The following is a 21,441-nucleotide window of genomic DNA, read 5'->3' on the forward strand; positions in this document are numbered from 1 at the left end:
AAATTTTGATTCCTTAGGTTGCTCACAGGCCCCGGGAATCTGCATTTCTAAGTAGTGGTGCAGGAGATTCTTAACGCAGGTGCTCTGTGGATACTTTGAGAAGTACAATAGCAGCACCTCCATGGTGTTTAATTACCTGGCTTCAAAGGATGGGAACTGAGTAGTCATAATACCGCAAGGTAGTGATAGTTATTTACTTTGCTAGTGCCATATAAAGAGGTTTCATGTCAGACTGCAGGTAGGTCACTGTGGATATTTCAGATTATAACTCAGTCACATTTTTCTCATTAAAAAAATCAGGACTGTTGTAGTTCTGTGTGGTGTCATTATAAGCTTTGTGAGTATATGGGCAGGAGAAAGGAATCAAAAATATTAACTTAAGTATTACATTAAGAATACTTTGCCTTCAGACATGGTTATATTATCACATACCTGTTACATGGTCAGCTCTCAGAAATAACATGTGGCAGAGTTCATAAAATTGAGCAAAGAAGAAAATTTAGAGAACTTTGTAGCTCTTCAGCTTAAGTCTTCTTAATATGATTTTACTTGGTTTAAATATTCTAGAATGCTCCAATTCATAATTATGAATAGTGAATTATAAAGTATAAATATATTCCTAAAATTTAAGTCTCACAACAAATGATCTGGAGGGTTATCCCCTACTTTAGATTGTGTGAGCCATATTAATCATCTTTATACTGTGGCAGAGTTGATACTATTATATATATTGGTGGCCATTTTTAAAATGATTATTAAAACTACTTCCAGTTATTTTATGGCAGACCTGGGAGTAGAAGGTTAAGAGACACATGCTGGGGTAGCCTAGGAAGGAAGTAATCTGCTAAAGAGGAGGCTCTCCTGGGTTGGGGGTGACTGAGTTAGGATTCATCTCTAAGTGATAGGAGGAGAAACAAGCCCAGGCAAGCAGGCAGGCATAAAAGAATTCCATGGAATCCAAAGAGTATGTGGCAATCAGCATGATACACTTATCTGTAAGAGTGAGATGAGCCATACCCCTTCTGTTTCTTCAGTCTTCCCTGACAGCCCTGGATTCTCCATGGAATCCTGAGAACACAGCTTGAAAACTGCTTAGTATACAGGAAAAATAATGGCTTTGCAGCCAGCTGACCTGTGTTTGTCTTCAAATTCTGGTACTATTAGATGACTTTGGGCATTTTAACCTCTCTCTATCCAGTTTCTTTATCTGTCACAAAGGTAGTGCAGTAATAACCTACCTCATCCTGTGTGGGGTTTGAATGTGATAACATATGCCAATCATATGGCACATACTAAGTCTTTAGGACTAGAGAAGGTACAGGAGAACAAGGCAGAAGTTAGAACTAGGAATAAGAGTTTTAGTTTTAGGGGATTAAAGCCAGTTGTTAGAGCTTGATGCTGAATTATCGAAAACTTAAACTTAAGTCCCTTCCAATGAAGGACCAGATTAATCTTGGTACTGAGGTTGAATCTGTAGTTGAGTTGAGTCAAATGGTCTTAGGTGTAAAGATTAAGAAATCTACAGGGATGCATGACCTCAGGCAGTTCCTTGTCACATTTTTTAGGCCCATTTACAGTCATAATGGTGGTAGGTGTAATTGCTGTGTGATTTACTATCTCACCTGAGACTTTCCACAACACTAAAATAAGCAGTTTGAGAAAAGTTGAAGGTTAGGTTATGTGTAGATTCAACCAGGTCATATGTGCTAGAGTCACAATTGAAAACTACATATAGGTCGCTTTGCAGTATGTTTACTGTAGGTGGTTTTTTTGTTTGTTTTTTGTTTTTGTTTTTTTTAGTGTCATGGTTAAAAGCTTGGGTCCCACAGTCAGATTGAGTTCCAATCCCGACTCTGCCTTTACTGGTAGTGTGTTTTTGAGTAAGGTTCTTAACCTCTTGTGTATGTCAGTTTCCTTGTCTGTAAAATAGTAAGAATATTAATGGTTCAGACATAAGACAATTGTGAAGATTAAATGAGTTAATACATACAGTGCTTTGGATGCTGCTTGGCATAAACAAGGCAATAAATGTTACCTATTATTTTTGTTGTGTATGTTTTGTATGTTGTCTCTGCAGCAGAATTATAAATTGCTTGAGGGCCAGGATACCTGCTTTTTATCCCTAGAGCCTAAATTGACACCATTCACTAAAAATAAAAGTGTTTAAAAATAGAAAAAAGATATATGTACTTACTGGGCTCTAACTGCCATACATTTGTCATGATGGCATTTATATCTAAATTACCATCTTGGATTGACTTCTCTTTTGTCCTTAGCTGCTAAACTTCTGATTCCCTCCCTCCCTCTCTCTCTCTTTTTTTTAAATTCACCACTTAGGGGCGCGTGGATGGCTCAGTTGGTTCAGCGTCTGACTCTTGGTTTTGGCTCAGGTCACGATCTCAGAGTCGTGAGATCGAGCCCCACGTTGGGATTCTCTCTCTCCCTCCCCCGCTTATGCTCACTCATGCTCACTCTTGCTCTCCCTCTTTCTAAAATAAATAAATAAATAAAATCCTTAAAAAAAATGATCACTTAGTGTTGCAGATTCCAGTGCTTCCTGGTACCTGCCCCTTCTCTCTTCCCCAGGTCTCCTCTGGGTCTCCGTCTCCTCCCTCCCTCCTACCTGGTCCCCATGGTGAGACCAGAGGTTTTCAGGATGAGCAGAGGTTGGGTGAAGTCCTGCTGTTCTCCCAGCCCTGATTTTGTTCTCAGGGACAGCTTTTTCGTGTCCTGTCTCTTCCCAGCTGGTTGTGACAAAATGCATGGGAGGCTGTGGTTGGAGTGTGCCCCTGTAACAGAAATGCATTGCTTGTGAGCTCAAAGAGTTAGCATTACAGGCCCTTGCCTTTTGATTCTTACTTTCCCTCACAGAGGCTGATACCTTTTATTACTCATTTAAAAAAGTATTAACTACATCAAACATATAGAAAAGTCCAGAGAATAACATTCACCAGGTACCCAGATCTAAAATATATTAATGTTTTGCTACATTTGCCTCAGTTTTTTTTTTTTTAAGATACTTGACAGAGTTGGAACCCATTCTTGTCCTCATCCTCTTCCTGTCCTTCCATCAGCAGAAGCAAGCACCAAATGGAAGTTGATGTGTATCCTTTCTGCTCATGTGTTTGATTTTTTTATTTTACATGTATTTAAACAATGGTACAGAGCACTAAAAGAGAATTGACTGCTTTCGAAATGTTATTACTCAGTAACATATCAGTAACATTTGTACATAAAGATGTAATATGCACCAATTTGTAGAGTTTCCCTTATGACACTTCATTTTGTATGTTGGGGGTCTGCTAAACTTGGTTGTATTGCTGCCGTGCAAAGGTCTGGCAGCGTACCAGTCAGTGAACACATACCAAGTTGTCAAAGCATTACCATTGGTACAGTGAGATGGAACAGAAAGGATGCATCTTAGAAGAGCACAAGGTAATCACATCGGCAGAGGAAGTAGGCAGGCAAATTTGTGTCCCTCTTTAGAAAAGTCCCAGGATGTGGAGATGAAGGAAGGCATCCCTCAGAGTACCATCTGTTGCATTCTCTGAAAAGGGAGAATAAAACTTTATTGCTTTATCCTGTTTAAAGCCCTCATATAGAGACTGTTAAAATGACACAAGTTTTGCTGCAGGGTCCTCGGGAAGTGCAAATAGCTGCTAGTAGTGATGAGGCTGTGTTTTACCTGAAGTGGCAAAATGATTCTTAATCTCCATAAATGGGGCACTGAAAACCAACATTTCACAAACTTGTAAGGGGTTTGCTGAAAGTAAATATCTTTAGTGCCATATGAAGCACATGTCTTCATCAGTTCCTTTTTGCAAAAGATACCATGAAAGGGATCTTTTTTTGGACATGATTATGGAACGGTTTTTCCTACAGTTGCAAAACGTCTCCAGCGTTCCCATTTTCCATCAGGATGAGGCTCTGCCTCACTTCCATTAATCAGTCCAGAGGTTCCTAATGCACACATTTCCTCGTATGGATTGGACACTGCTCAAAAGGTTGACCTGCTTCGGGAATAGTGGCCTCAAGATCTCCCAGCTGCCCCATCATGTGACTTCTTGTGAGGATGTGTCAAGAACCTCCGTGTTTATACCACTTCTTCCTTGTAGCCTTGAGGGAATACCATTTCAGCTATGAACAGTGATATGTTACAAAGGGCCTGAATGAAATGGGCTGCAGGAATCTGTGCCTCCTGACAAGAAAGGTATATACTGAGCATTTGTGAGATTATAGAAAGATCTGTGATGGTTCCTTTTGTTTTAATTGCCATATCTAATACTACATTTTAAGAATATACCACAATTTTTTAAAATCCACTTCCTTATTAACGGACATATAGGTGGTTTTCTCATTTGTTCCTCATTTTAAGCAATGCTGCCACGAACATCGGTGAGCACTTGAGGGAAAGTTTCTCTAAGGCATATATCTAAAAGTGCAATTGACTATTTGTAGAACATGCACATCTTAACTTTACCATATATTGCCATATTGCTCTCCAAAGTTGTAGTAACAGTTTACCTCATTGCCAGTAGGATTTAAGAACTCTGTATATCCAAATTCTCACCAACACCTGGTATTGCCCGACTTGTAAATTTTTGCCAGTAGATGGTTGTAAAACACTGTTGTATGTCATCATTCGTCTTGCATTTCCTTGGCCACTCTTCTTTGTGATTCATTAGAACGTTAGGTTTCCTTTTGTTTTAACAATTTATTAAAACTGTTCAACTCTTTTGCCCACTTATTTTTTCATAGCATTATCTGTCTTTTAGGAGTCTTTATGTATTCTGGATATTAATCCCCTGCTGATTATACGTGTTGCTGATATTTTTCTAGTCAGTGAATTTATGTTTTAACTTTGATTTTGATGATTTGTATAGAAATTAATATTTAAAATGTGATCAAATTTGTCAAATTTTCCCTTTATGGTTTGTGTATTTTATATCTTGTTTAAGAAAACCTTGAGATTGTAAAGATATTCAATATTTTCTTCTAAAAATTCAAAATTTTTCTCTTTACACTTAGGTCTTTAATCTGGAATTGATTTTTGTGTCGGGTGACAGGTTGAAATCTAATTTTTTTTTCCCATTTAAATTGTCACTTGTCCTCAAACTACTCATTAATTCATTCTTTCCCTCTTGTCGCTTACCCAGTTTCCTTTACGTATGTGTGCCTGTATTTCCTTCTCTCTCTTCTGTATATTCTCTTTGTTCTTGTACCATTGCCGTATCGTTTTTATTTACTGTAAGTTTATAATAAGTCTTGCTATATCTGGCAAAGATAGGCCCCCCCTCAGAATTATCTTTTTATTTTTCCTTCAGAATTATCTTAACTCTTTTTAATCATTTACTGCTCTGTGTGAATTTTAGAGTCAGCTGTCCATTCTCTAAGAAACACACAACAATCCAAAAATTACCTTGCAATTTTTGTTTCAATTTACAATGAATCTATAGATTGATTTGGAAAGAATTGGCATCAGTGGTTTAGAGTCTTACTGTCTATGCACATGATGTATTTCTCTACTTAGGTCTTTTTTATGTCCTTCAATAAAGTTTTATGCTTTTCTTCCTATGTATTTTTTTTAATACAGCTTTATTGAGGTGTAATTTACATACCATAAAATTCATCCCACTCTAAAGTTCTTGCATATCTGTTGTTAGATTTATTACCAGGTATCTTTTAGTTTTTATTATGAGATTCCTTATAGTTATTATGAATAGCATCTTTGCTTTCTAAAATTTTTGTCACTGGTGCATAAGAAAGTTCTACCCATTGTTTTCTTGGTTTGGGCTAGCAGGAAATAAGTGTTTTAAGAAATCTGAAAAAGACTGGGGACTTTTTATTTTCTATCATGAACTAGGATAGGAGAGAAACCCTCATTGCAACATATGATGGTAATGAAAAGGAGAGTTGGAAGCCCAGTCTCAGGAGATTGAAGAAGATAAAAGGGTGACCAGGAACTCTTCAAATCTGAGACATGTTCCTGAATGTTTACACCAGCAGAAAGGAGGCCTGTCTCTAACTCCTCCCTTCCCTTCACATTTATAATTGGCACTACTCTATACATTCATAGATTTATTCATATTCTTTTTTTTTAAGATTTTATTTATTTATTTGAGAGAGAGAATGAGATAGAGCATGAGAGGGGGGAGGGTCAGAGGGAGAAGCAGGCTTCCTGCTGAGCAGGGAGCCCAATGGGGACTCCAGGATCATGACCTGAGCCGAAGGCAGTCGCTTAACCAACTGAGCTACCCAGGCGCCCCATATTCTTTTTAATTAAAATAGCGAGTTCTACTTTACACTAGGCATTATACCAGGCATTTGGGATTAAAATTTTTAACTTGTAAAATTGAATTTTACAGAAGAGTGCTGTGAAAAAGACATAAAGTTAACTGGCTAGCCTCTCAACTAGGCCATCAAAAATGTAACCCTTTCCAAACCTCTTTCACATATACTTTTGTATTTAATCCTCATAGCACTTCTTAATCATTTTTACGATAAGGAAAGTTAAGTAAAATCAGGTATTATTGTTCCTGACAAAAAATGTGATATAACTATAAAATGATAGAATATTTTATTATGAATTGCCTCTGATTTTGATTCCTTTTGTATATAGTTCATAATAATTTATACATCAGTCTTTTTTGAGCACCACATGGAAAAGCATTGAAGAGATCTAAAAAGAATACTGTGAGAGAATCACTAAGAAGGCAGTGACAAAATTCCAGATGTGTATTTCCTACTCCTGATACCAAGGCAGCTACCTTAGTTTGTAGGGTACTCCCTGTGCATTGTTAGTAATGATAAGTGAAAGCTGCTGAGAGATTTATATGGGACAGAAATTGAAGACATAAAGGAAATATGCAGTGATTAACTGAGCAGTGACTTAAATTTCTACTCTAAGAATCACTTTTTATTCCATTTTCAAAGAGATTCTCTTTAAGATTCTGGTCATTCAGCTTTTTCCATCCTTTCAACACACTGGAATGTATTAAGAGATTATGGCATCCATGCAAAGTTAATAATCTGAAGCTTTTTTCTGTTTGTAGTCAAGGATTTGAAGATCCTCACCAACGCCAGAAAACATTTCTCCTTCACTAGAAAAGTTTCAAAGGGGAACTATTACTTAGACTAAACAGATCGAATAAATAAAGCTGAAATTGGCATTTCTTCCATGTATGAATAAGAAGTCATTTAATTTTTTTCATTTTATTTTAGTCACTGTAGAAATGCCTTGTTTCCTGGGTCGGGAAGCATGAGTCTGTTGGGACTTGGGATAAGAAGAAAACAAGACATCTGCACAAGAAAAACCAGACACTAACAAAAGGTATCCCAAAGTCTGAAGAGCTAGAACACAAACATGGCCGACAGAGGACTTAGGGATCCTGCAGAGGGTAAGACTAGTCTGTATAGCACTGGTTTGTCCAGGTTTGTGCTGTAGGAATCTAGATCTATGCTAAGAGAAGATCTCAGGTGATGGAAACCTGAAGTTCGGAAGTAAAAAAGAAGTTAGCTTAATTGATTAGTTTGTTATGATTATTCTTATTCTTTTGTATTTACTGAAGTCCACCATAATATCAGACCCGAATTATAAGGAAGATTAATGTTTTAGAGACTCCAGGAATAGAAACCTGTAGTACTGGAAAAATACATGCACCTTAGGGACAACAGACCAATTTTTAGAGCTGTATTTTTAAAAATCAAGAAAACCGATGTGCCATCTACTTTCAATTATAGGGAAAGATGAAATTTAAATTCTTGCTTGTATATATATATAGGAGATATAAAATAGGCAAAATATGAAGTAGATATTTCAGAAGAGGGCATATTTACCTAAACTTTTTATTGAGAATGTTTTAAAATATATAAAAGAGCTATAATGAATTTGCACATACTCAACATTTAATTCCTTTTTTTAAAGTTTTTATTTAAATTCCAGTTAGTTAAAATACAATGTAATATTAATTTCAGACATACAATATAGTGATTTCAACATCTAACTTTCAATTATAACCTATATAATGCTGATCTTTTTTTTTTTTTAAGGTTTTATTTATTTATTTGTCAGAGAGGGAGCCTGCACGCAAGCATAAGCAGGGGGATTGGCAGGCAGAGGGAGAAGCAGGCTCCCTGCCAAGCTGGGAGCCCGATTTGGGACTCGATCCCAGGACCCAGGGATCATGACCTGAGCCGAAGGCAGATGCCTAACTGACCGAGCCACCCAGGCATCCCTATAATGCTGATCTTGTTGCCTGCCTTGGAATATTTAAATGCAAATCCAAGGCATTTTATAATTTTGTTTGTACATACTTTACATCTCTCAAAGATAGATTTTTTTTAAAAAGTAACCAAAATAGTATATCACACCTGAAAAATATATTAATAGTTGTTCTTTAATATTATAACATATTTAATCAGTATATACATTTCCCCACTTGTCTCAAATCTTTTTTTTCTCCCTAATCTTTTTTTTTTTTCCCCCCACAGTTGGGGTTTTGGTTTTGTGTGTTTTTTTTTTCTTTATAATGGGCTACTCACTGCATTTGATTGATACATCTTTTAGGTTGCTTTCTTTTTAAGCTTTATTATAGAAAATGTCAGACATACATAAGAGTAGAGAAGGAGATGAGATGAATCCCATGTACCCATCAAATGGCTTCATCTGCTGTCAATATATTATTTCATCTATAGTCTTGCTGCTTTCACCCATATTCTTGAATTGAGGCAAATTCTAGATACCATGTAATTTTAGCCATAAATATGTGATTCTTATCTCTCAAAAGGATGCTTTAAAAAATTATCACAATATATTGTACTTAAAAGATGAACAGTGTAATTCCTTAGTATCAGCAAATACCTGGCATTCAGATTATCTGATTATCTCATAAATATTTCTTCAACAATTTGTTCAACACTAGATCTGAACAGTGTGGTCACATACTGCGTTTGGTCGATATATTTCTTCTCTTTAAGTTTCTATTAATAGGTCACCCCTCCTTTTTTTTTTCTTCTTGCCATTTATTTTTATTTCTTGCTGTTATTTTTTTTTTTTCCTTGCTGTTACTAAAGAAACAAAGTCTCTTGTCCCTGTGAATTTCTCACATTTTGGGTTTTACCGATTATATGTCTGAGACATGATTTAATATATTCCTCTATCTGTGTTTTTCATGGAAACTGGTAATTAACTCTAGAATCTTGATGAGATACCAGTTCGTTTGTTTGGCAAGAATACTTCACGGGTGGTATAGTGTACTTCCCATTGCACTGAATTGGGAGGTTAATGATATGTGGTTTTCCCTCTTTCTGTGATGTTAAGATTGATCAGTTGGTTCAGCAGTTCTGTCAGTCTGGTTCACTCATTATAAAATTTCTCATCAGCTTTTTGCATAGGGTTTTAGTTGCTGTTGATGATTATTGCGTAGATGCATTATTTCACTAGGGAAGAGGATGTATTTAATACAACCAAAGATTGGTTCTGTCACTCAAAATAGTTTTACATTAGTATTATTAGATTTATTAACACATAATAAGTTTGTCTTAATCACCTTTAGTGGAAATCAAGAGAAATAATGTTTAGGAAGAGTGCCTTGTAAACCATCAAATCTATATACATTAAATAATAATACTTACTAATCAGGGACCTTGTTAAACTACAAAAAAATAGAGAATTTTTTTCAAGAAAAATTATAAATTTTTATCTCAATAGCCTCTCAAAAGGATTTGGAAAATGACCCATCAGTAAGTTCTCAGGCACAGGAGACCTCAGTCCCAGCAAGTACCACTGAAGAAGCTCAGACCCCAGACCCCGCCTCTGGTCTTAACAAAGTCCACCAAGAGGTAGAAACAGTAGTTCCAGGAAGTGCAGACACAGACGATCAATCAGAAAGTCCAGATGGGACAGATTATGGGAACTATCCAAAGGACAAAACAGAACATGAGAACAACCAGAGTTTTCAGGAAGAACAGAACCCACCAGAAGCCACCTGTTCTCCAAGTGGCAGGGTAGGAAGAGAAGATGCACTCTTAAGGAGCGGCTCTGCAGCCCTGCCTGAGGAAGTGAGCAGCGGACCTGGAGTTTCACCCGAGCCACCTGCCACAGACTCTCAGGATGCCCAGAGCCCTGAGCACCCCCCCGCAGTGCTGGAGAGCCAGGATACCGTGAGGAGGCGACTGCTGGCACCAGGTGAGGCAGCCCGCTGGACTTCTGCTTTGTATTGCTCTTTACTGAGGACACAGCATAGGTCAGGGTCCTTCTTTTTAGAGAAGTTCTCTTCATAGGATCAAGGCCTTTCGGCCTTGCTCAAGGTCACTTAAAGAGATATGACTGAGCTGAGATTAGAGGGAGGTTTCTCATCTCCTTGCCTAGCTCCATTACACTACTTAAGTAGCTTCCAGCATAGAAACTGCATTTTTAAACTATTTTTATTTACTTACTGTTTGATGTAGTATGATTTTAAAAAAGGGATTGACTTTTTAAAACTTCACCTCTGGCTTTTCATTTATTTCTTAGGAGCATATTTTTACTTAACATTTTTTAAATCTTTTATTTTTTTTTTTTGGAAACTTAAATGCTACACAAATCAAGAGATGGGTATATATATATATATATTTTTTAAAGATTTTATTTATTTATTTGACAGAGACACAGCGAGAGAGGGAACAGAAGCAGGGGGAGTGGGAGAGGGAGAAGCAGGCTTCCTGCCGAGCAGAGAGCCCGATGCGGGGCTCGATCCCAGAACCCTGGGATCATGACCTGAGCTGAAGGCAGACACTTAACGACTGAGCCACCCAGGCACCCCGAGATGGGTATATTTAAAAACTAGCATCAGTGGCCCAGTGCCCTTAACTCAGTCATATTTTATCGGACTTTGAGCAAATCAGTTAATTTCTCTTTACATGATTTTCCCCACTTCTATATTAAGGAGAGTAAGCATCCTATCTTCTCTTATGAAGATAATAGTTGCAGTGGCTAAGTTCTTAACTGGAACACAAAAGAGACATGAATTCCAGTTGTGGCCCTACCATTTGCTAACTTGGGTGACCCTGGGCAAGTGTCTTAACTCTCTGGTACTTCAGTTTCCTGTTTGTAGAATGAAAAAGTTGGATAAGAGCTATCCAGCTTGTCTCTCCAGCTCTGTCTATAATTGCATGTGTGGATTTGTATTTTATAAGTACACGAAGAGTTCAGTCTAAAATGCCTATTTGCCAAATGCAAAGGGATATAAAATGTTAAGACATTCTGTTCATCAGGGACTCGACTAAGGGCTGGAAATTCATGCTTCACTATAAATCAGTGGCTGATCTCAAATAATGTTTCATTCACTAATCATTAGAATATTCTGTAACTTCAGTGAAGGCAAGGACTATGTCTCTGTCATTCATTGTGTTTCTGTGGCACCTGGCACAGAGAAGCAACTTTATGAATAATAGTTACATAAATGAATGAATGTGACTTGTATGAACTATTAATTTTCCATCAGATTTTCACCAGTATGCAGGTTCACTGAGTAGAGGAAAAAAATATTGTTTTAAAAATGCAGGCTGTGTATGGGAAGCAACTTAATATAATGGAATAAGCTGACCTAGCAGTTGAGAAACCTTGTTTTAATTTCAGCTTAGCCACATCTCTTTATGTGACCTTGGGCAAAGCCCTTCACATCCCTAGACCTTTTGCCATGATAGGTAAGGTGGGGGCTACACCATGGGATCATTAAAGATCCTTTCATATTCTGTGATATGATATTTTAAAGTCCTGTTTTTTGGGGTGTGCTGTGACTAAATACATGACCCTTTATCGGTGGAGATGATCTTATTTCTTTGTGTTAATAGAGTTTGAATTAGGGCACCTGGGTGGCTCAGTTGGTTAAGCGACTGCCTTCGGCTCAGGTCATGATCCTGGAGTCCCGGGATCGAGTCCCGCATCGGACTCCCTGCTCAGCAGGGAGTCTGCTTCTCCCTCTGACCCTCCCCCCTCTCATGCTCTCTCTGTCTCATTCTCTCTCTCAAATAAATAAATAAAAATCTTTAAAAAAAAAAAATAGAGTTTGAATTATTTTTCCAGTAAGCACACATCTCGACTGTAGAGGGACTTAGAGTGCTACAAAATACTGCCCTCCTTTTCACCCACACATTTTAAGATTGATATCTCGCCCCACACGTACATTTTTATGTAGTTCATAAATTTTCTTAACTTTGTATTCCTTGCTTTTTATACTGCCTTCACTAAGAGGTTCACACTTGCTTTTGTAAGCTGTTTTGTAACTGTACAGTAATCTCTCCTATCTCTAAACTTAGGAGTCTCTGTTTTTATATACTTGGGGTCTTGAGAAGCCAAATGACTTGAACCCTGGAATTAAAGTGCCATTGCCCTGTGATGCTGAGTCTTGTGTTCAGCTAACATTTCTTTTTTTTGAAAAAGTGTTTCATTATGTGTGCTTTATTTATTTTTAATAACTTACTTTATTTATTTAATTTATTTAAAGTAAGCTCTACTACGCCCAATGTAGGGCTTGAACTCAACGACCCTGAGATCAAGAGTTGCATGCTCTCCCAACTGAGCCAGCCAGTGCCCACAGCTAACACTTCTTAAATCCCTTTGGAATTTTGTACATTTTCTCGAAACACGTTGTAGATAGGTTTGGCTACAATATTAGGATGCTTGTTTCTTTGTCCTTGATGTAAGGGCCAGTGAGGAATAGTGAATGTAGCAACAGTAACCTTGCATGAATTTCACAGCCCTTCATTTGATTCTTCTAAGTAGAATAAAAGTAATAGTTAGCCTTAAGGAAAAGACAGGAAAAAAGTTAGTTTTGTATAAGAAGATCTTACAAAGTATAGAAATCCTCTCAATCTAATAATTCTTTTGTTTGGTAAGAGATTTAAAGTATATGATACCCCATTAGTGTATTGTCTGAAAATAATATTCCTTTTCTCCCCAGAGGCTGAAAGTCATCAGCAAGAAACACAGGAGTTGGAAGAAAACAAAGAGAATGCACTTGATACCATAAGAAAGACGATTGAAAAGAATATTTTGACTTATGGTGAGAACAAAATTGGTTTTATTGCCATGTTGATTCACATTCAGAAATCTCAGAGAAAACACCTAGAAAACTAGCAGATTTAAACAGTTTTAACATTGTTTTATGTTGTATTGTTTTGTTTCGATTCCAGTACAGTTAACTTACAGTGTTATATTAGTCTCAGGCGTACAATATAGTGATTCAGCAACTCCATACATCACCCGGTGCTCATCACAGCAAGTGCACTCCTTAATCCCAGCACCTATGTAACCCATCCCCCCACCCTCTCCCCTCTGGTAATCATCAGTTTGTTCTCTATAGTTAAGAGGCTGTGATTTGGGTTTGTCTCTTTTTTTCGTCCTTGCTCATTTGTCTTGTTTCTTAAATTCCACATACGACTGAAATCATATGGTGTTTGTCTCTGACTGACTTATTTCAGTTAGCATTATACTTTCTAGCTCCATCTATGTTGTTGCAAGTGGCAAGATTTCATTTTTTTTGGCTGAATAATATTCCATTGGATATATATGCACCACATCTTCATCCATTCATCTATTGATGGATGCTTGGGTTGCTTCTATAATTTGGCTATTTGTAAATGATACTGCAATAAACATAGGGGTGAGTGTATCTCTTTGAGTTAGTGTTTTTGTATTTTTTGTGTAAACACCCAATAGCACAATTACTGGATGGTAGGGTAGCTCTATTTTTAACTTCTTGAGGAACCTCCATACTGTTTCCAGAGTGGCTGCACTAGCTTGCATTCCTACCAACAGTGTAAGAGGGTTCCCCTTTCTCCACATCCTCACCATCCTCACCATCCTGTTGTTTCTTATGTTGTTGTTCTTAGCCATTCTGACAGGTGTGAGGTGATACCTATTTGTACTTCTGATTTGCATTTCTCTGATAAATGATGTTGAACATCTTTTCATGTGTCTGTTGGCCTTCTGGATGTCTTCTTTGGAGAAATGGCTGTTCATTTCTTCTGCCCATTTTTAATTTGATTATTTGTTTTTTGGGTGTTGATTTGTGTCAGCCCTTTATAAATTTTTGATACTAACCCTTTATCAGATATGTCATTTGCAGATATCTTCTCCCATTCAGTAGGTTGCCTTTTAGTTTTGTTGATTGTCGAAGACTAACTGACCATATAGTCATGGGTTTATTTCTGGGTTTTCTATTCTGTTCCTGTCTGTGTGGCTGTTTTAGTGCCAGTACCATACTGTTTGATCACTACCACTTTGTAATATACCTGAAAGTCTGGAATTGTAATACCTCCAGCTTTGCTTTTCTTTTTCAAATTTGCTTTGGCTATTCAGGGCCTTTTGTGGTTCCATGTATATTTTAGGATTATTCTAGTTCTCTGAAAAATACTGTTGATATTATGATAGGGATTGCATTAAATCTGTAGATTGCTTTGGGTAGTATAGACATTTTATTTATTTATTTTTTTAAAGATTTTATTTATTTGTTCATAAGAGACAGAGAGAGAGAGAGGCAGAGGGAGAAGCAGGCTTCCCGCTGAGCAGGGAGCCCACTGCGGGACTCGATCCCAGGACCCCGGGATCATGACCTCAGCCGAAGGCAGACGCTTAACCATCTGAGCCACCCAGGTGCCTTAGTATAGCCATTTTAATAATATTTCTTCTTCCAATCCATGTACATGAAATGTCTTTCCATTTCTTGGTGTCATCTTCAGTTTCTTTCATCAGCGTTCCTTAGTTTTCAGAGTACAGGTCTTTCACCTCTTTGGTTAGGTTTATTCCAAACCTATTTTAAAAAATATACTATTTTTGATGTGTAAATGGGATTGTTTTCTTGATTTTTCTTTCTGCTGCTTCATTATTAGTGTATAAAAATGCAACAGATTTCTGCACATTGATTTTGTATCCAGCAACTTTAGTGAATTCATTTATGAGTTCTAGTAGTTTTTTGGGGGTGTCTTTAAGGTTTTCTGTATAAAGTATCATGTCATCTGCAAATAGTGAACATTTTACTTCTTCCTTACCGATTTGGAAGCCTTTTGTTTCTTTTTTGTGTCTAATTACTGTGGCTTGTTTTAATATGTTTTTTAAAAATGTTTGATAATAAGTAATAGTGAAACAGAGCAGTAGAGTTTTAAGGATTTTTCCTTTAGGGGCCCTGGCAGATACTTTGCCATCCTTAACAAAATGGGAATTCCCATAGGAGGAAAAGCTTTTCGTGAATAAGAAACTAAAACTGCTTTTTTTTTTCTTTTATCATTTTGTTAATCACTATACATTACATCATTAGTTTTTGATGTAGTGTTCCATGATTCATTGTTTGTGCATAGCATCCAGTGCTCCATGTAATATGTGCCCTCTTGAATACCCATCACCAGGCTAACCCATCCTCCCACCCCCCTCCCCTCTAGAACCCTCAGTTTGTTTTTCAGAGTCCATCGTCTCTCATGGTTCGTCTCCCCCTCCGATTTCTCCCCCTTCATTCTTCCTCTCCTGCTATCTTCTTTTTTTTTTTTTTTTAACATATATTGTATTATTTGTTTCAGAGGTACAGATTTGTGATTCAACGGTCTTGCACAATTCACAGCACTCACCATAGCACATACCCTCCCCAACGTCTGTCACCCAGCCACCCCATCCCTCCCACCACCCACCACTCTAGCAACCCTCAATTTGTTTCCTGAGATTAAGAATTCCTCATATCTAAAACTGCTTTTTAATTGCAGAGTATTTATTAATTTCTCAAGTGGCATTTTTACATTTTGACCCTTAAGGAAAGAATGGGTTATTGTAGGTAGTAGGTACTTTGAGAAGGTGGAAGACTATCCTGATAGTTCATTTCCAAATCACATCATTATAATGTTATAGCAACAAATACATAAACTTAGCTTTCACCTTTTAACAAAAATATTATATCTTTAAATAATTAAATCTAAGAAATTAGAGAATAAGTATTTCTGGTAGACCTTAATATCTCAAACTTTAAAGGATATAGGCAAAAGAAACTCACCACAACTAATAAAATCTGACAGTATCTCTAACTCGTTTCAGTTTGCCCCAGGTTTTATTTCTGATCCACGTTCTAATTTTGTGTTTTGTTTTCCCATTTTCTGACAGGTCTCATCTTTCTTGTCTTCCTGGTTATGACTATTATTTCGGTAAATTGTGTTTATAGCTACTATTCCTCTCCAGCCCAGCAAGTGCCCAAAAATCCAGCTTTGGAGGCCTTTTTGGCTCAGTTCAGCCAATTGAAGGATAAATTCCCAGGCCAGAGTTCCTTCTTGTGGCAGAGAGGACGTAAATTTCTCCAGAGGCACCTCAATGCTTCAAACCCCACTGAACCGGCCACCATCATATTTACAGCAGCTCAAGAGGGAAGAGAGACCCTGAAGTGCCTGAGTCACCTCGTTGCGGATGCCTACACCTCCTCCCAGAAAGTCTCTGCCATTCAGATTGATGGGGCTGGAAGAACCTTGGAGGACAGTGACACGGTCAAGCGCTTGGTTGACATGCAGCTGAGCTCAGGATTTGAGAATGGCCAGAAGGCTGCTGTGGTACACCACTTTGAATCCCTTCCTGCGGGCTCTACCTTGATCTTCTACAAGTATTGTGACCACGAGAATGCCGCCTTCAAAGATGTGGCCCTGGTCCTGACTGTTCTCCTGGAGGAGGAGACATTAGAAGCGAGTGTTGGCCCAAGGGAAACTGAGGAAAAAGTGAGAGATTTACTCTGGGCCAGGTTTACCAACTCTGACACTCCCCGCTCCTTCAACCACATGGACTCGGACAAACTGAGTGGGCTCTGGAGCCGCATTTCACATCTGGTGCTGCCCGTCCAGCCTGTGAGGAACATAGAGGAACAGGGGTGCGGTTTATAATTGGTTTCTGAAGGCATGGGTTTATTAAAAAATCAGTTTAAAAACCTGTTTCTGTGGAAGGAGGTTGATGAAAAGCCTGGAAAGCACAAATGAGCTTATTTTAGAAAAGAATTTTCATTTTTTTAACTTCTGTACTATTTTCCTAAGTTTGACAAAACTTGACCTTTTTTTCCTGGCCTTTCAAGCAAATCAGGTTTAAAATATGCATAGAATATGTAACTGAAGCTTTTTTTTTTAATCCAAAAATATAGCCACAGAATCATTGCATGAGAAGATAAAATCTTCTCAGAATGACTACAGAGTGATTTTTGTTTCCTTGATAAGGAGCCTTTGGCTAGTGTTTGGACTCGGACTAGAGCAATTACAGTTATGAAGCAATGGTAATTTAAAAAATGTTTTTTCTATCACATTATATATTTTTAAAACTGATTTTAATAACTTAGTCATAGGATTACATCTTATACTAATTTGCATTTTTTAATAGTGTGAAAAGAAGTGTGAATTAAAATACTTAGCTGTATGTAAGGCACTGTGCTTTTATTCCATTAATGGGCTGAGGTAAAAGCTGCTGTCCTCAAGAAATGTTCTTAAAAATTGGAAACAAGGGGGAAATTGTTTATAATCATTGGAAATGAAGAAATTCCAACGGCCCATATCTTTCTTCAGCTTTCTTGAATGTTTTAGAGCAGTGGTTTCTAAGCTGTGTCTACTGACAACCCCCTCCTTTTTATCAGAGCAGTTCTGCTTTTGACTGCTTTATGTAGTGGGAGTCTCCATAAGATTCCATTGGAACAGAGAGTTCCACTGATAATGAAATTTGAAAATCGCTGATGAAGTGAAAAAAAATCTTAGAAGATAGGAAAATGGGTAGGAAAATAATGAATGTATTAAAGCTTATGAGTTGGAAGAAGATGAAATATAGGTTTATTGTACAGACATGCTATTTATGAAAGATAAAGACCTACAGATGAAAAGAAGAATGTATAAGCGAGTATTTGCTAAGCATATTTCTGATGCTATTGTTAATTTCTGTTAGTCACCATTTCTGTTTCCCCTGAATGGAAGTTTGTAGTTATCTAGGATGAGAGTTTGAGTGCCGTTTAAGCAGAACAGAGTTTAATAACTAATTGAATAGTGGGTTTTATATGGGTGTAGTCGCATAACTGTGCACCAGGCTGTTCACTTGTTACACGGTGATGACACATTACCCATAATGCAGCTCATTTCTCGACTAGATGGTTAGAAATGCCATTAGGTTAACAATTAAAGAAATGTAAGAGATCTTATACTTTGCAAAAGGAAGCAGACATGGTAAATAGATTCTCAGAGGTTTTAATGGCCAGTATTAGTTGTTGAGCCATGTTCTGTGATTCTAAGAAAGATTGAGAACAGTGTTTATGGAGACAGTAGTTGTTGATTTGCATTGCAGCTCTGAAGGCAGAACACTACTAAAATTATCTTGACCTAATGAAGGGTCTGTTCCATGACGTGGCATACCTGGGAACCATCACCACGATCCTGGAATATTGCAACTAGGTTTTGGCCTCTCTGCTGTTGTGGGAGCAGAATATGTATGTATATATATCTTCCTAGTGTTTCTAAAACCCTTCCATCCTTAAATCATGTGACTTCCTTCATGCTTTAAGCATTTTGACGATTAAAGCATGAAGCAAGTCACATGATTAAAACATGGAAGGATTTTTGGAAACACTAGGAAGATACAGGGATCTTTATTGATCCCTAAAAGATTACAGAGACATGGGAGAAGAGAATCTATTGGAAAATATCTATCACAGGAAAAACATATAAATCTGTTCTAACCAGGGCCTTAAGCCGTGTTCAGTTGAGTGTAGGGACATACCTGAAAGAACTAGTTACATTTGCGACTTTGTGAAGGAATCTCTCAAATAGATTTGAGGAGAGACCTTCCTGAACAAAAAGACAAAGCATAGTGACTATCATATCAGTATCAATCCAATATAAAATCAGAAAAGTGAAGAAAAATTTATATACCGGGCCGCCTGGGTGGCTCAGATGGTTAAGCGTCTGCCTTCGGCTCAGGTCATGATCCCAGGGTCCTGGGATCGAGTCCCACATCGGGCTCCCGGCTCAGCGGGGAGCCTGCTTCTCCCTCTGACCCTCTCCCCTCTCATGCTGTTTCTCTCTCGCTTGCTCTCTAAAAAATAAATAAAATCTTTAAAAAAAAAAGAAAAAAAGAAAAATTTATATACCATATTTGAATTTTTTTCTGTATTTGTAGGTCTCAGGTGCCAGCTAGCGTTCTGTCACACAAAACCAAAGGTGCCTTGTAGAATTATTCTGTTGGCCTGCTGACCTGTGCTACCTCAGATCTGTAAGGAACCAGTATGAAATGTGCATATCTATCTCATCTACCAGTGATTCGGATCACCGACGAAACAAAAATTTTTGTTTCTTCGTTCAGTTGAATATGGTTTTTCATCATTTCCTTCCAATATAATTTAGAAAAAGATTTTAAAGTGGCATTTTTTTTTAATGTTTAGCCTTTGTTAAAAAAAAAAAACCTTTCTTTCCATGTGTAAGTGCAATCAACTGAAATTATTGTCAGTTTTCTATCCACTATTTCAAAACTTACTTTAAAAAGGAGCAGTATATTAGCTTTGGGTCTGTTCATGAATAAAATGATTATTTTTAAACATAAAACTTTATATTTTTTAAATGTAAAATAATTAAAATGTATTATCTAATGTCCTCTTAAGTTAATTTTTATTCAGTTGTTTTGTTTTTTCAAGTTTCCAGGTTTTCTTTTGTGTATCTGGTAGTTCATCTTTCATTACTTTCGCAGTTTGTTTTTTTGACTTAGAACAGGGACTTGTGGGCATATGATACCATACATGATACCATACATCACTTTAATTCTTATCACAGAAAAACTCTAATTACATTCTGCATTAAGATGAATTGCTTCTTGAGTGATACCAGACTTCTAGAAGAAACTGGTGTAGAATCAGAAACTGTCTCTGGACTTTGGAGGTTTTTCTCCTGTGAGGTAAATTTAAGTTTCCCAGTTCGTTTTCAAGGGTTGGCAGAGAAGTTCCAGGGACTTCCTATCACTAAAGGTGGTAATGTTATTGTTTCTATTTGTATTTTTTAAATTAATAAAATAGTTTAAACGTATTTCATTTGAAAGCCTCCGAGCTCTGTGGTAAGGCTCAGCAAGCCTGTGACCTATCATCCTCCAGCTGATGACCCCGTTGAACCTGCAGAGCTGGCCCGGGTTATGTTCCGAGTACAGACACCCGAGGGGCTTGATTTCTGTAGGAGCCTGGTACCACATCGGGCAGCACATCAAAACGGGGATTGACTGTTGCCAGCTGTAAGCTACAGCCTCAACGACTTTCATGGGTGGACTCCCACCAGACGAAGCTGTACAGGTGGTTGGAGACCAGCCTGAGCTCCATAGGTCTACAGGACCGTGGCTGCCAGAGGTCAGCTGACGGTGTGTAGGGTGCATACGTGGGCCATGCAGGTCATGGTAGGCAGGGGCATGGAGCAGGCCAAGAGTAGGAGAGGCCAGATATCACAAATGGGCCATGGGTGTCCATGGCATTTGCCTTATTTCAAACCCTCACCTCGACAAATATGCATACTCCCCCTGAAGGCAAAGCTGGAGGAATCTGAACATTCTTGCCAGGGCAGGGCCTGGCAGGCTAGCTGGGAGGTCCTCCACTAAGCGACGCCTGGGAGCTTTGGTTCTGGATAAGCCCTGGATCCCATCAAGCAGTCAAAATGATGACTTGATGTTACCAGGTTAGAGCTGCCGGTGGGGGATGGGCCTGAACTCCACAGGCCCGAGGGCTCTAGCTGCCTCGAGTTTGGCCAGCAGTGTGCACTCTGCGTGTGTGGGCAGTGCAGGTCAAGGAAGCCAGGGAACTTGCAGCTGGCGAGTGTCAGGAGAGGCCAGCTCTAAAATGCAGGCTCTTGGGGTACCATGGCATCTGCCTAATTCTAAGTCCTAACCTACACAGTCACACATAGTTGCCCTGAAGGCAAAGCTTGAGGACTCCGTACTGCCTTGCCAAGGCAGGCCCGATGGCTGGCCCCCTTATCCTCCATAAGAGAGACATGGGAGCCTGGATTGCTGGAGAAACCCGAAACCACATCAGGCAGCCAGCAAATGGGGACTTTGTCCAGTATGAAGCAACCAGTTAGGAGATTTTAGGGGGCGGGCTCTCTCCACCATGGAGGCCATACAGATGGTTAGAGACCAGCAGGCGCTCCGCAGGGCTGGAGGGCCTCCGGTGCCCCAGGCAGGCTGCGGTGCATGCAAGGGCCAAGCGCAGTGCCCCAGTCAGATGGCTGCTCCCACAGTGGGTTGTTTTTTTTTTTTTTTAAAGATTTTATTTATTTATTTGAGAGAGAGAATGAGAGACAGAGAGCATGAGAGGGAGGAAGGTCAGAGGGAGAAGCAGACTCCCTGCCGAGCAGGGAGCCCGATGCGGGACTCGATCCCGGGACTCCAGGATCATGACCTGAGCCGAAGGCAGTCGCCCAACCAACTGAGCCACCCAGGCGCCC

General features: G+C 38.5%; 1 protein-coding gene across 4 annotated transcripts in view; it reads left to right on the forward strand.

Moving 5' to 3' along the window:
- Window positions 1–20,040, forward strand: part of LOC102728534 (torsin-1A-interacting protein 2) — a 41,852-nt gene extending 21,812 nt beyond the window's left edge. For all 4 annotated transcript variants that reach the window (XM_081824794.1, XM_031031173.2, XM_031031174.2 and 1 more), the window contains 4 exons: window positions 7,222–7,397; window positions 9,710–10,186; window positions 12,942–13,043; window positions 16,124–20,040. In XM_081824794.1, the coding sequence (XP_081680920.1) occupies window positions 7,364–7,397; window positions 9,710–10,186; window positions 12,942–13,043; window positions 16,124–16,884 (1,374 nt within the window). In that variant the 5' untranslated portion in view covers window positions 7,222–7,363 and the 3' untranslated portion in view covers window positions 16,885–20,040. The remainder of the gene's footprint in view (window positions 1–7,221; window positions 7,398–9,709; window positions 10,187–12,941; window positions 13,044–16,123) is intronic.
- The last annotated feature ends 1,401 nt before the right edge of the window (window positions 20,041–21,441 follow it).

This window comes from Leptonychotes weddellii, chromosome 6, assembly GCF_054177405.1.
Source record: "Leptonychotes weddellii isolate Sample4059 chromosome 6, ASM5417740v2, whole genome shotgun sequence".
Classification (NCBI taxonomy): domain Eukaryota; kingdom Metazoa; phylum Chordata; class Mammalia; order Carnivora; family Phocidae; genus Leptonychotes; species Leptonychotes weddellii.